This window comes from Arachis ipaensis, chromosome B02, assembly GCF_000816755.2.
Source record: "Arachis ipaensis cultivar K30076 chromosome B02, Araip1.1, whole genome shotgun sequence".
NCBI lineage: Eukaryota > Viridiplantae > Streptophyta > Magnoliopsida > Fabales > Fabaceae > Arachis > Arachis ipaensis.
The window spans coordinates 96688830-96702498 of NC_029786.2; the positions used below are offsets into that span (position 1 = coordinate 96688830).

Here is a 13669-nt window from a genome sequence, read left to right on the forward strand (position 1 = left end):
CTTTCTTCTTCCCTCCTTCTACCACTCATCCAACACCTCCAAACACCATTGATAACCATTTATTTTAGTTAACTAATTAGTTAGTCATTTAGTTGATAGTTAGTTTTAGTTAGTTTCCATTTCATTTTTTCTTTTTCATTGTAAGTGTTGGATTGTTATCCTTGCTTACCATTAATTGCTGCTGAGTATTAAAATGGGATGTTTTCTTAACATCATTATGTTTATAATCTTTGTTGGATTCTATGATTGAAGTTATATTTTGCTACTTGGTTTTGAGTTTTTCATGCATACCTTTTGAAAAATACCAAGTGATGAGAATTGTCTTCGAGCTTATAACTCTTTTGAATTGCATGTTGTAGCTAGCCATCATGTGATTTGGATCCTTTTCCCTCGATTAGGCAATCTCTTGATGGATGATGTTGTGCATTTATCGTAATGCATTGTGTTCATGATTATATCCATCCATGTGTTTGGCTTGAATGCTTTTATGCTTCGGTAATACTTGTTTTACCTTACAAGTTCACTTAAAGCATCCCAAGCACACTAGGATAAGTGAAGTGCATGCTTCTTTTGTGACATAGCTTTTATGCTAATGTGTATTCTAAACCGTGCAATTTAGAATTCACACACCTAATACTTCTTAATGTCACACTAATTCACTCACCTCATTTCTAGTGATTTACCTCATTCCAACAATGTATGCTTCCTTGCTTTTATATCTTCTCATCTTATGGTGTTATATTTTTGTTTTTCATAACGAATGTACCACAAGCAAACATGGAAGCAAGCTAAGAACACGCAGCAATCCAGAGACTCGCCGTACCCCCTTGCTCATCTTTGAGTGCACCGAGGACGGTGCAAACTTTTAAGTGTGGGGAGGTCGTCCGACCGGTCGGCGATTTTGGGTGACAAATTTCTAATCCCAATACTTTTGCATTTCATTTTTAGGTTTTTAGGATTTTTACTTGCATTTTCTTATTTTTGCATATATATACACAATAAGCTTAGTCAAAATAATGAAAATTTTCCAAGGATTTCTATCTATAGGGCACCAATTGATTTGAGTGGAAAACTTTTCATAGAACTTGCTTGAATTATATATATTATGGATCATGTTTTGAGCTAAGAACACAAGCAAATGAGATTTGAGCCTAATGGTGTGGTTACATCTTATAACCATTTATTTTTCCTTCTTGTGTGCATTATTCTCTTTCTATGATTGTAATCTTTTGATTTGTTTGATTCTTTATGTCCATTATTATGTGTATTCATGCATTTATATGATTGAGGCCATCATTTCATTAGCTCACTTACCCAAATGGCCTTACCTTTTATCTTCCTTTGTTAGCCAAATTTGAGCCTACGCTTAACCCACTTATTCTTTAATTTAGCACATTACTAGCCTTAAAGCGAAAAATAATAAATGTCCTTAATTTGGATCTTTGATTAGCTTAGGCTAGTGTGTGTGAGTATCATTCAAGTGTGGGAACCTTGGGACATTGGGTGAATAAAAGGGTAGTTTTGTAATGTTATTGGAAATATTGGGAATTGGGTACATACTCATGTATTGATCAAATGTAAAACCTTATGCATTGAGGTTCTTGTATATAAAAAGGAAAAAAAATAAGAAAAAGAAAAGAAAAAGAAAAGAAAAATAATATGGAAAAGAAAAAAAAATAGAAAAAGAAAAAAAAAGAAGAAAAAAAAATAATAATAATAAAAAGGGGACAAAATGCCCCAAAGCAAGGTCCAATAAAATCAATGCATAAGTGTTGTGAAATGAAAAAGAAAATGCATGAGTATGTGAAAAAGTGAGTAGAATGGGTAGTTAGAGTAGAATTTAATTGTATAGGTTATTATATGGGTTAAGTGAAAAGTTTAAGCTTATCAAAGATTCAAATTTCAAGCTCACTTAACCAAATATGCATCCTACCTTGACCCTAACCCCATTACAACCTATGAAAAGACCTCATGATATATGTATGCATGCATGAAATATTTGTTGATTGTTAGAAGAAAAACAAATCTTATAAAGCATGATTAGGAGAGAATTGAGAGAATCAACCCTAAACACTTGAGTGAATAGAGTGCAAACACTACCGGTGAGGGTTTGCTGCTCAATTACATGTTTTCACCTATGATCATAATTTTCATGCAAGTTTGTAAAAATATTTAATAACTCAATTCAATTGTGGATTAGACTTGCTAGTCCTTAGCCCTTGTGCATATATGTTTCTTGGGAATTGATTTATTTTGACCAAACACTTGCATTCATTTAGATAGTTGCATATAGGTAGATTGCATTTAATTAGTTTCCATTGAATAAATGTCATGCCCTTTGCTTCATTCTTGGTTTAAGCATGAGGACATGCTTGGTTTAAGTGTGGGGAGGTTGATAAATCCCGTTTTGACAGTTTATCCTGTATTGATTTTAAGAGATTTTATTGCCTTTTACCCGCATTTATTCAATGAAATAGCATGGTTTTGTGATTGTCTCCTTATTTGTGCTTAGATGTGAAAACATGCTTTTAGACCCTTAATTTGATGGTTTTAATCTCCCTTTGATTCCACTAGATGCCTTGATATGTTTGTTAGTGGTTTCAGATTGAAAAGGCTAAGAATGGATCAAAGGAGTGAAGAGGAAAGCATGCAAAGTGGAGAAATCATGAAAAGTCAAAGAAGTTGAACTCGCCCATGGATGCGTGCGCGCACCTGGCACTTGCGCGCACCTGCGAATCACCCCATGGACGCGTACGCGTGCTATGCGCGTACGCGTCGGTGTTGGTTTATGATTTTTTAATGAAAACGTGACCAACGAATTCTCAAGGGTTGTGGGGCCCAATCCCAACCAACTTTGGCGCCAAAGATGCTATTTAAAGCCAAGGATTGAAGAGCAATGGGGATTCCAATCATACACACTCATTAGGATTAGTTTAGAGTTAGTTTCTAGAGAGAGAAGCTCTCTCTTCCCTCTAGAATTAGGATTAGGATTAGGTTTAGTTCTTAGATCTAGGTTTTAATCTTTGCTTTCTTCTACTTCTATCTCTCAATTCTTTGTTTCTACATTCAATCTTCTTCTATTCTTTTGTTGTACTTTCCTTTATGTTGTTCTTATATTTTGTTGTAGATCTAGTATTGTTCCTTCTACATTCTTCCAATTCAATAAGAGGTAATTCATAATAATTGTTCTTCTTTGCTTTTCTATTGTTGATCTCTTGCCTTTGTAGTTGTAGATTCCTTTAATTCTTGCATTTAATAATGTTTACTTCTATTACACTCTATGTGTTTGTTGAAATGTCTCTTTTAGTTTTAGTGTAGATTTTGTTCCTCTTGGCCTAGGTAGAGTAATTAGTGACACTTGAGTTATCTAATTCCTTTGTTGATTGATAATTGGAGAGATTGCTAATTGGTTTGGAGTGCACTAAAGCTAGTCTTTCCTTGGGAGTTGGCTAGAACTTGTGGCTCAAGTCAATTCATCCACTTGAATTTTCTTTAATTAGTAAGGGTTAACTAAGTGGTAGCAAAGAACAATTCTCATCACAATTGTTCATCAACCGCAGTGCCAGAATTCTCTCACGGATCTCAGCAGATTTCCCCCACCACTTCTCATCGCACAGATGACGATTTGGCCTGATGGTTTGACAGTATGAGTACTATTTTAAGTCTTTTAAATACAAACTATTTTGATATTCTTATTCAACATATGTGGTTGCTAATCTTAAGTTTTCCATTTTAGTTAGTTAGTTTAATTTAGTTAGATTCAATTTTTTGTTTTAGTGGATTTAAGTTGTTAAGACGGGTTTGATTTAGGTTAGTAGGTTTGAACTACTGAAAGTATTTGAGAACTCTTGGTTATTGATGGATGTTGCTACTGATTTTGTGTTGTATATTGACATAATGATTTGTTTGTGAATTGTTTAAGTAAATTGTTGATGGATAGAGTTTTAGGCGTCTTCTAATTGTAGATGAAACTCTATCGAAATTTCTAAAAAATTGAAATATAATTAAGGTTTATAGTTTGGTTCAGATTTGACTGAAACTACTAATCTTAAGTTTTTCATTGATAGATTTACACCAAATAACAATCCATGTACACAAGAGCGTACCAATGTCATCAAGTTGATGTACGACCACTATGGCCGAGTTACAAGAAGATCCCCATCACTACAAGAAATATCATTAAAATCGACGGTTAGGCCGTCGATAATATTAAAAATCGACGGCAAAATGGACAGCGGTGGTGGTTGCTATTAAACTTGTCGATTTTTTCAAAATTCTATAAAATCGACGGCTTGCTTAGCCGTCGATAATAATTTAATAAAATCGACAGTATTTCCGTTGATAATATGAGGTGGAGAATTTTACCTTCTTACTAAAATCGACAATATTTCCGTCTATGATATGAGTTTGTGAATTTTAGTAAAATCGACAACATTGCCGTCGATATTATTATATAAAATCGACAACGCTTTTGTCGATATTTGATTCAATAAAATCGACAAAATAACCGTCGATTTTAATAGTTATATTTGATTTAATAAAATCGACAATGGCCGTCGATTTTAATAGCTATATTTTTTTAAGTATTTTTTCTATTAAAATATTATAATGAGACTAAAAGAAAAAATATTATAAGATGTAATAAAGAAAATTAGAAGATGCATTCATAATTTCTAACACCTAGTCGAATATACAATGGGACTAGCTTTCTCTTTTGCATTGAAATAATTCTCTTCTCCGTCTTTTGATGCTGTACAAGATTTTTTTTTGAATATACCATAATGCAGTATGAACACTGCTATTTATCTTAATTGGATTTTTATTGTTATTTGGTTGACTATTTATGTATAGCTATAAATCTGAGTTCACTCTGAACTAGTCAATGGCTCCTCGATTTCATTATCACATATGCAAGACCACCTCACTACAAAAACTTATGGATTCTCAGGATTTCTGATGTCAAAAACTTTCTCAAAATAGAAAGCCATACAAACTCCAAGTAAGATGGAGAAACGAAAATAAAGGGTCATCATCTTGCCTAACAGCTTCCAGCAGAAAAGTTATTTATATTATGGGAGATACAAGAGTATTTATAAACTGATTCTTCGAATAGTTAGCTTATGTCTAGCTAAAATCTTATTATTCATGGTCCACTTCATCATCCACATACTTGCATGCTTTCAAAAGAAAAAGATATAGGCAAATAAATAATATGAAATAGATATGCATTACAAATCTAAATTAGAATGCACCTCACGCATTTTTGTAAGCTTCTGATATTCTTCCTCGGCCTTCTTAATAGCAGGTAGGACCTTGTTTTCCATGAGATTTTCATAGTGAACCTTTCCCTTAAATTTGTTCAGAAAAAAAATATAATTTCAAAAAAGAAACAAATGAAGATATTATCAAAATTTTTAAACAATAATAAAGAACAGTAAAAATGTATACCTGTTCAGCCGACTCCAGTTCACTTTCAATTTTCTTACATTGATTCCCAGCCTTTTCAATCGCAGTAAATTTGTCCTCTACTGACCCTACATTTGTCATGTTTTAACAGAGTATTATCCATATAACATCTTATCACTTTAAACAGCATAACTGACTCACATAAAAGAAACAATTATTACAATTCATATCACGCAGCTTGTCAAATTTTACTTTAAGATCCTTTACTTTGCCCGATGCTTCATCCTTCCTTTGTCGAAGGGCTTTCAACAATATTTGTTCTTCTAATTTCTTCTTGAATTCCTAGTGTTTATTATAAAAGAAATATTATTTGAACTTAGAAACAAAAACACCAAATCAAGCACTAAACCATTCTCTTCTTTTGTTTTCCTTTTTCCCCCTGGAACTTGCTAGTGTTGAAATAGAATAAAAAATAGAATGACTAATAAGAATTAAGAAATGGGGAAGGACCTTATAGTTTGCTGGATTTGTAAAGAGACTCAACATGGAACACCATCTAAGCAAAATGGCTACGCCTGCCAACCAAAATATCTGATTCCAATGTTTTCGAAAAGAGTGTCATAGAAGAATTAACTAAGTTTTAAAAATAAGTTACTACTTGCATCAAAATCAAGGTTGATACCAATGTGATAGCTTTATTTGAATCTCTAAATATTCAAGAAAGAAAACACTCGGAATTGAAGGAGTATTAAGTACATCTGCTCTGCTATTCCAATCATGACCCTGAGTGAAGTAAACAACGTAGCTGAATCTTTTTACCATGGATTAATCCAATAATAATTAACACCAACTAGAAAAGGACAAGAAACTAAGGATTTGAACCTTACCCTCCCAGGCCAGCTGGTCTTTTTACATGACTAGCATTTTGTAAAGTTAGAGAATTGCTTTGGCTTGAGTCTTCCTCTCCTATGAACTTGGATCGTCCCATTGCAGCATACCCAAACTTGGCAATATCATTATACCTAATAGTATTATTAGAAAGTCTAATTTTTAAGACAAACTCAAACATGACTTGAAGCACCAAATTAGTAAATCCAGAGCATAAATTCACCAAAATTTACCACATTGATACCAAAATTCAGTCATAAGACTGCACAAAAGATAGAAAACAATGAAAATGTCAAATAATGACAATCTTACCTTGCTTTCGGTTTATGCATATTTTAACCTCCCAAATGAAAAAGAAAGGCAAATTCAACAAACCCTTACCCACTATTCTTGTAATAGGAATCTGAGTAAGAACAAAAAAAAAGATGAAAAGAAATTTGATTTATACGCAACAAAAAAAAGCAATAGATCACAAATGAATAGCTAATCATCAGGTTAAACAAAAATAAAATAAAACAAAAAAAAAACTAACAAACAAACAACATATAATCTCTTTAAAGAAACTCCAAGTAATTTAACTCCACTACTACCTACCAAATCTAGACACAACCAAATAAGCAAAAGAAAACCAAAATAGAAATATCACACTAAAGCTTTCAAATAGCTGCTATCATTAACAAAAAAAAAATCATTTCCAACGCTTTGGACTTTTTTACAATTTGCTGCAAAGATGTTGATAAAACCGCCATACAGGCACATACAAAAACCGGAGGTTAACTTTAACATCAGTTACATTGCAAATACCAACACTAAGGTAGCGTTTGGTGGAGAGACAGAGACGGAAAGACTGAGACTGAGAGATAGAGACTAAGAGACAGGGATTGAAATAAATCTCAGTATTCTGTTTGGTGCAAAATGGGAGACATGAATTGAAACAAGAATAAAACTCTAATTTAATTTGCACAAAGGGTAAAATTGGAATTAATTAATTGAAATGAAAGTATTTTAGGTATAAAATGTTATTAAAGTTTCAGTCTTCATCTCTAAAAATTCCAGTCCCCTGTGTCCCTACTTTTTGGAGGTACTGAAATACTGAAATTTTAGAGACAGAGACAGAAATTTTAGTACCAGTCTCTGAATTAACAAACACGATACTGAGTCTCAGTCTCTCAGTCTCTGTCTCAGTACCTCAAAACAAACGCTACCTAATAACCACAACCATGACTGACATTTTCACTTTCCTTGAGTAGTGCTTGCTGTAAAGGATCCATTCCATCACACAAACCACTCACACAAACCACTGGAATCATGCTAGTCAAATGAGATATTAAATCAAACACTCCTTAATCCTTGCTTAGAATTTTATATACACTAAAACTACTTTTCCCTGCAACATAAATTTTGTTTATCTCATAAAACTAGGAACATCTAAATTCTTATCACTCATCAGCATGAGGCAACTTCAACTGACCAACTTTTCAGTAAATTAAAATAACCAAATTAAGCTAATTAGATATGATTTTTTTTTTTGCATGTTGAAATAAATACATATATATTCCTATTCCTATATAATTAACACAGAATCTTTATCTCAACAAGAATAGAAAATGTTAAACATAACCAGGTAGAGAAACATGTAATGCCTTTTAATTTCTTTTTTAATAACTAGGTAGAGAAAATGATAGGATTCTTTTGGTCACACAGTGAATCCCAGCATGGAGGCAATAAAGATGGCTCGAACACACACCCCCTCATGAACTTGAATCACATTCACTAAGTCAAGGTAGCACCAATTATATCCATCATCTTTGTAGGATTACCATGTGTTCATAACACGCAGCGGAAGAAAAGAAAGTAATCCTAAAGATCTATTTTGTACTTAAATTTTATTCCAATAATAATTATATAGTAGATCAGATCTAAATACCTTTGGACGCTTTAGTGAAACTTTATTCTTTGATTGTACGAAGACTCTATGCGTATCCACACCGAGACCAACCTTTGCTGTCAATTCCTTGACCAATGGACATCTGATCTAAATTGAGAAATCTCTTGCAACTCTTTGCACACCATAAAATTTTTCTCCAAGAATTAGGCTCACATACATTTATGTGTGTAGAGGTAAAGGAATAAAACTCTTGTTATTCTCGTTTCATTCTTATTTTTCCTCTACTCTTGGCATACATATATATAGTATGAGATTTGTTACTGATTTCAAATTTGAATCTCAATTCAAATTCAAATCATATCTTGTTATTTTAAACTTGAATCTTTCAAATTTATGAATCATATCATAACTCAATTTGAAACATAATCAGTTAGGATCTCATCCAAATTTAAAATTCAAGTTTAGAAATAGAATAACTAATTATTCTCAAATCTCATATAATATTCTCAATTATCATACTATTATTATATTCTTAGTGCTAGCAAATAATATAATAATATTTCATTTTAAATTAATATAATTATTTATTTGATCAAATCAAAATAATAATTAAATAATTCTATAGCAAAGATTAGAACACTCGTTAGTGTGTGACCTCATAGGTTCAATACTAAGCGGGTAGTAAATTAGTCATACTAAATTTACTAATCAAGGTTGGCGTCTAGCAACACTCCTCAACGATCCGATAGTATGAAGTAATATATTTTTACTAAGAACCTTAGAAGAACAAAGTATAATTCATTCCATCTTTCCAGCTCTTGGTTAACCCTTAATTAGAGTATGGTTTAATTATCAAACTCTAACTTGTTACCATTATTATAATGAACTGTGAATGACTTAAGAAACTCATTTCTTAATTCATTCAATCCCCTTGGCCAAGGTTTTATTCATCTCAGTCATTATAATCATAGAGCTCAAACTCTTTACCGAGAGTTGACGGATTCCTTATTGACTAATCATTAATTCTACAAGTATTTAAATCATACCCAATATCCATTCAACTAGCATCCTAGGGTATTAGGTGTCCAGAATCAAAGTATAATAAATACATTGTTAATTACTATGACAGTCGCAGGTCAAAGGAAACTCTATTACTATGTTCATCTTGAGAATATCCTATTGACAAATATACGGTGATTATAACCATTAGGAATTCTCAAAGTGAGTCAGTTCAATAGTCATATCTCTATATGCACCATCTATATATATAATTTAATAAATGAGATCTATTAATCTTCATCCAATGAAGACTATTATATATATATTGATCTTTCCGGATTATTAATGTCCTTTTTGATAATCCTATGACCAAGAACAATTTAGATTAAATTATAAAATATTTATCTCTCAATATTACGATCACTATCACAATGATAAATCTCTAAATTTAATCAAGAACGTTATTATATTAACATTTTAATATAATAACAATAATAAAATATTTGACACGTGAGTGATTGGATTGTGGTCATACTACTTATTCCCAACAATCTTCTAATAGATTCTAAATTAATTCACATAAACAACATTCAAACTTCACTTAGTTAACCACATACACTTCACTAAAATAATAGATCGCAATCAGATTGAAATTAAAAATTAATAATCATAATAATAATACAGAGATTAAAAATTACAACAGGCTAAGTTGTATTATATATTTCAGAAATCACAAAATAAAAAATTGCAAAATAAAGAACAATTTTCAACTAGGAGAGCTTCAATGAAAAAATCCACATACCAAATCAGCAGAAGAGCCTCCTTATAATGCAGCAACGAGAAAGTTTAACTCTGTTGTGGTTCATCAGTGAAGCTTGAAAGATGGCTTTGAATTCTGAAATTGATGAGTTTTAGGTCAATCATCAATGGAGGTTTTGTATTTGTTGTGCACGAGAAAGAAAAGATCAAAGAGACCAAAGTTAGAGTTGAAGAATGAAACTACAGACAGAAAAAGAAAGAGAGTAACTGAACGAGAGTGACAACGGAGCGAGTGTGACGAAGCGACGACGAACGCGAGAGCAACGGAGTGAAAACGACGCGGCAGCACTGGAGAGGGAAGGTTGGTGAAATGGCGGAGGGGAAATGGAGAAGGCGCGAATTGGGGGAAAATGGTGAAATGGCGGAGGTAAAATGTAAGTGGTGAATTGAGGGAAACAAGGGACACGAGAAATAAACGCGGATACCAATCTTTTGTTGATAAAAATCCACGACAACTTGGTCGATTTTAGTTAAAATAAAAATCAACATTCTAACCGCCTATTTAATAAATCTATATCATTCATTAGATTTTAAAGAGGGATCTTCATCGTTTAAGTTTATCGACGACAAAGTGGTCGATATTACAAATATTAAAATAGACGGTCTTTCCGTCGATTTTAAAGAAAAAAATTTTTCACCCATATTTCTGCCGATTATGTGACGATAATATTAAATTATTATAAGGCCACTAAAATAATAGACGACCTGGTCGTCGATTTTAATATTTTATTTTTAATTTAATTTTTTTATTTTATCGACGGCAAACCGTCGAAAAATATCGACAAAAATATGGCCGTCGATTTTTAGTGTCGATAATTACGCTATTTCTTGTAGAGTATTGAGACCAAAAAGTGATAATTTTAGAAGTGAGCGGTAAAAACTCAATATATTCAAACCTTAGCTAGTTATATCTTCTATTTTATTTAATTAAGTATTTAATTTTGATTAACTGCAGGAGAAATTTATATGAAACAATACCTAGGATCTGTAGTAATTAGGGGGATGACGATGATGACTATCAAAATCTGTAGTGATTAGGATTTTTTTTTTACTATTTGATTGTATTTTATTTATTTGAATTTTTATTTTATTCGTACACTTAATATTTAATAAAATCATTATTTGGTTTTAAATATTTAAAATTTGACTATTAATTGTGTAAAAAAAATTTAAAAAAATAACAAATAAAATTTGACTACTAATTGTGTTAAAAAATAAAAAATTATTGAAAAAAAATCCGACGTTAATCGGCGACAATTTTCTGCCAATAATCAAATAATTTTTGGACAAAGAATTCGCTAGTAATTACCGTTGGATTAAAAAATCCGACGATAATTTGTTACCGATGAGGATTACACCATCAGATTATTTTTTGCGTTAAATCTGCGTAAATATATTTCAAACGAATTATTTTTATTATTCTACCGGTAAATTCAATAGTACTCAACATTTTTCTTATAGTACAATTCACCTCTAACATTAATGGAATTCTCCCATTGTTCTTAATTCTTTTCTTTTCATGTATGTTTTTCTATTTTCCTTTCAATGTTGTCTTTTTTTTAACCTCTGAACATCACAAAATTATGTCAAATTAAAAAATAGAAAAAATATTTGCTCATACCTTAATTAAAGAGAGAAACAATGACAGAGCTATGGCTAAAGCCTGAATTATAAGGACCCACTTTGAATTATAATGGTAATTAAAGGAATGACAAATGCAATTTCTATAGGCGTTAATCAAAGATTTCTCACTTCAACTTTTACGAGTTTCTTAACAAATGTAATAGATTTAGAGGACAATTTTCAAATTACGGAGAAGTTGGGAAGGAGCAAAAATGTAAGTTATAACACGGAGGAGCAATGGTGGCATGAAAATTAGGTAGTGTGTGGTGTGAGTGGATTGCTGTTTAGACGAAGAGGAGATGAATTACCAGTAATAAGTGGGTAGAGAGAGAAATAAAACGGTTTAATTTTCAAAATATTGAATATGTCTAAACCATTTTTTTTTATTATTTAAACGATTTAATCAATAACTCATCAGTTAAACTAAATATTGATTTAATGTTCGATCAAAATAAATTATGGCTTAGATACGATAACTTTAGTTAGAGACATCATTGTTTGTATATTTCTTTTTATTAGCATAAATTTACGTAATTTAAAAGTTGAATTCATATTTTAAATCTTTGTTTAGAAGGCCAGTGTCAATGACTCAATGTATAAAGACCAAAAAGAAAAATTAAGAAAATAGAAAGCAAAGTAATCAAAGTGGAATTAATATATACTTATATAGGTTATTAATACATTCAAGTATTCAACAACCAACTGAGATACACACACACAGAGATAATAACTAGAGCCAAGTGTCATGAAACTAAGGGAAACACAAGAGTATACTCTCATAAGTGATACACTTCTTGCGTTCCTTTATTCTTATTAAATATCTGAAAACTAAAGCTACTAGAAACTGGCTATGTATGTTGTCCTCTTTCTCTTCCACCACATCCATTATTCTTCAGAACTTGATGCTGCAACATTAAAGCAACCAACAAACAAATCAACTCAATTTATAATTACTAATAATTTTTAAGCAAAAAGATTATACATTAGTGTTTAATTAATTAAGCTTTTGCACGTATAGATGCGCATCTATCTATAGGCTCAAGTGTGGTAGAGTTCGTTATGGTGTAAATGTAACCATGTATGCAAAAATGTAAAGTAAAATAAAAATTATATAGTTACGAGAATGTGCATAAGTTGGAATTTATGCAACTAATTAATAGCTAGCAATTGTGGTTACAATTTAAACAACAAAAATACTATGTGCCCAATCAAAATCGATTATTATGTATTTGTGTATAAATATAGGTGTAATAATTTAACTTTAATTTTAATGTATATTTTATATTTTAATATATATTTTATATTGATGACTGATTTTGGTATCTAATTTTAATATACACATAGCCTGCGGCGGTTTTCAGGCAGTTGCATGCAGCTTGGCGGTCAGGGGTAGTTTTGGCGGCCGCAAGAAGGCTCTTAACGCCGCCGCAACACCCCGGAGAAACTGGTCCACCCTTTGTAAGGTATGGGATGCATGGTGATAGGGCAGAGTTAACTTGACCACATGAGATGGCAGCATGGACTATTGGTGCACCCACAATGGCCATGCAAACCATAAACACACATGCAACAACCTTGATGCTGGCCATGTTACTAAAAGTAATATGCCTTAATGCAACAATGTAATATAATTGCTTTACTTTGGTGTTGTGGATACTTAATTGGAAATTGTGGCACTTTTATTGTGAGTACTTTGGGTGCAAGCTGTGGGGTTTATATAGAAGAGTAGAGTAGGGATCATGCAACAAAGGAAAGACAAATATTAGATGTAACATTTTTTATATATTATTTTTTTTAATTTAATTTTTGATACACAATGTAAAATAGTTTTGTACGTGTATTCAATTACGTATAGTTACGTCGGTAAAAATAACTATCTTTTATATTAACCGCATGAATAGTAATTCAAAAGAACTGATGTGATTGAATAACTATATAAGATGTTTTATACTTTTAATGTATTAAAATTAAATTTTTATTTTTTATTATAATTTTGTTTTTTTTTTATATTATAAAAATAATTGATAAAAATTGAAAAAATAAAAA

At 31.4% G+C, this 13669-nt stretch overlaps 2 protein-coding genes across 2 annotated transcripts in view; both read right to left on the bottom strand.

Moving 5' to 3' along the window:
• The window catches only part of LOC107625853 (non-specific lipid-transfer protein 1), a gene marked incomplete at its 5' end in the record, with an annotated part of 49824 nt that continues 48409 nt past the window's right edge, over nt 12255–13669 (bottom strand). Inside the window, 1 exon segment of the mRNA XM_021116248.1 lies at nt 12255–12528. Coding sequence (XP_020971907.1) covers nt 12516–12528 — 13 coding nt within the window. The 3' untranslated portion in view covers nt 12255–12515.
• On the bottom strand, nt 12922–13323 carry LOC107627746 (non-specific lipid-transfer protein 2). Its single transcript, XM_016330568.2, has one exon. It carries the CDS (start codon nt 13210–13212, stop codon nt 12922–12924), a length of 291 nt encoding a protein of 96 aa, XP_016186054.1. The 5' UTR covers nt 13213–13323.

Coding starts and splice junctions, on each gene's coding strand:
- LOC107627746 (XM_016330568.2), bottom strand. CDS start 13,212: ATGGCCAGCATCAAGGTTGTTGCATGTGTGTTTATGGTTTGCATGGCC.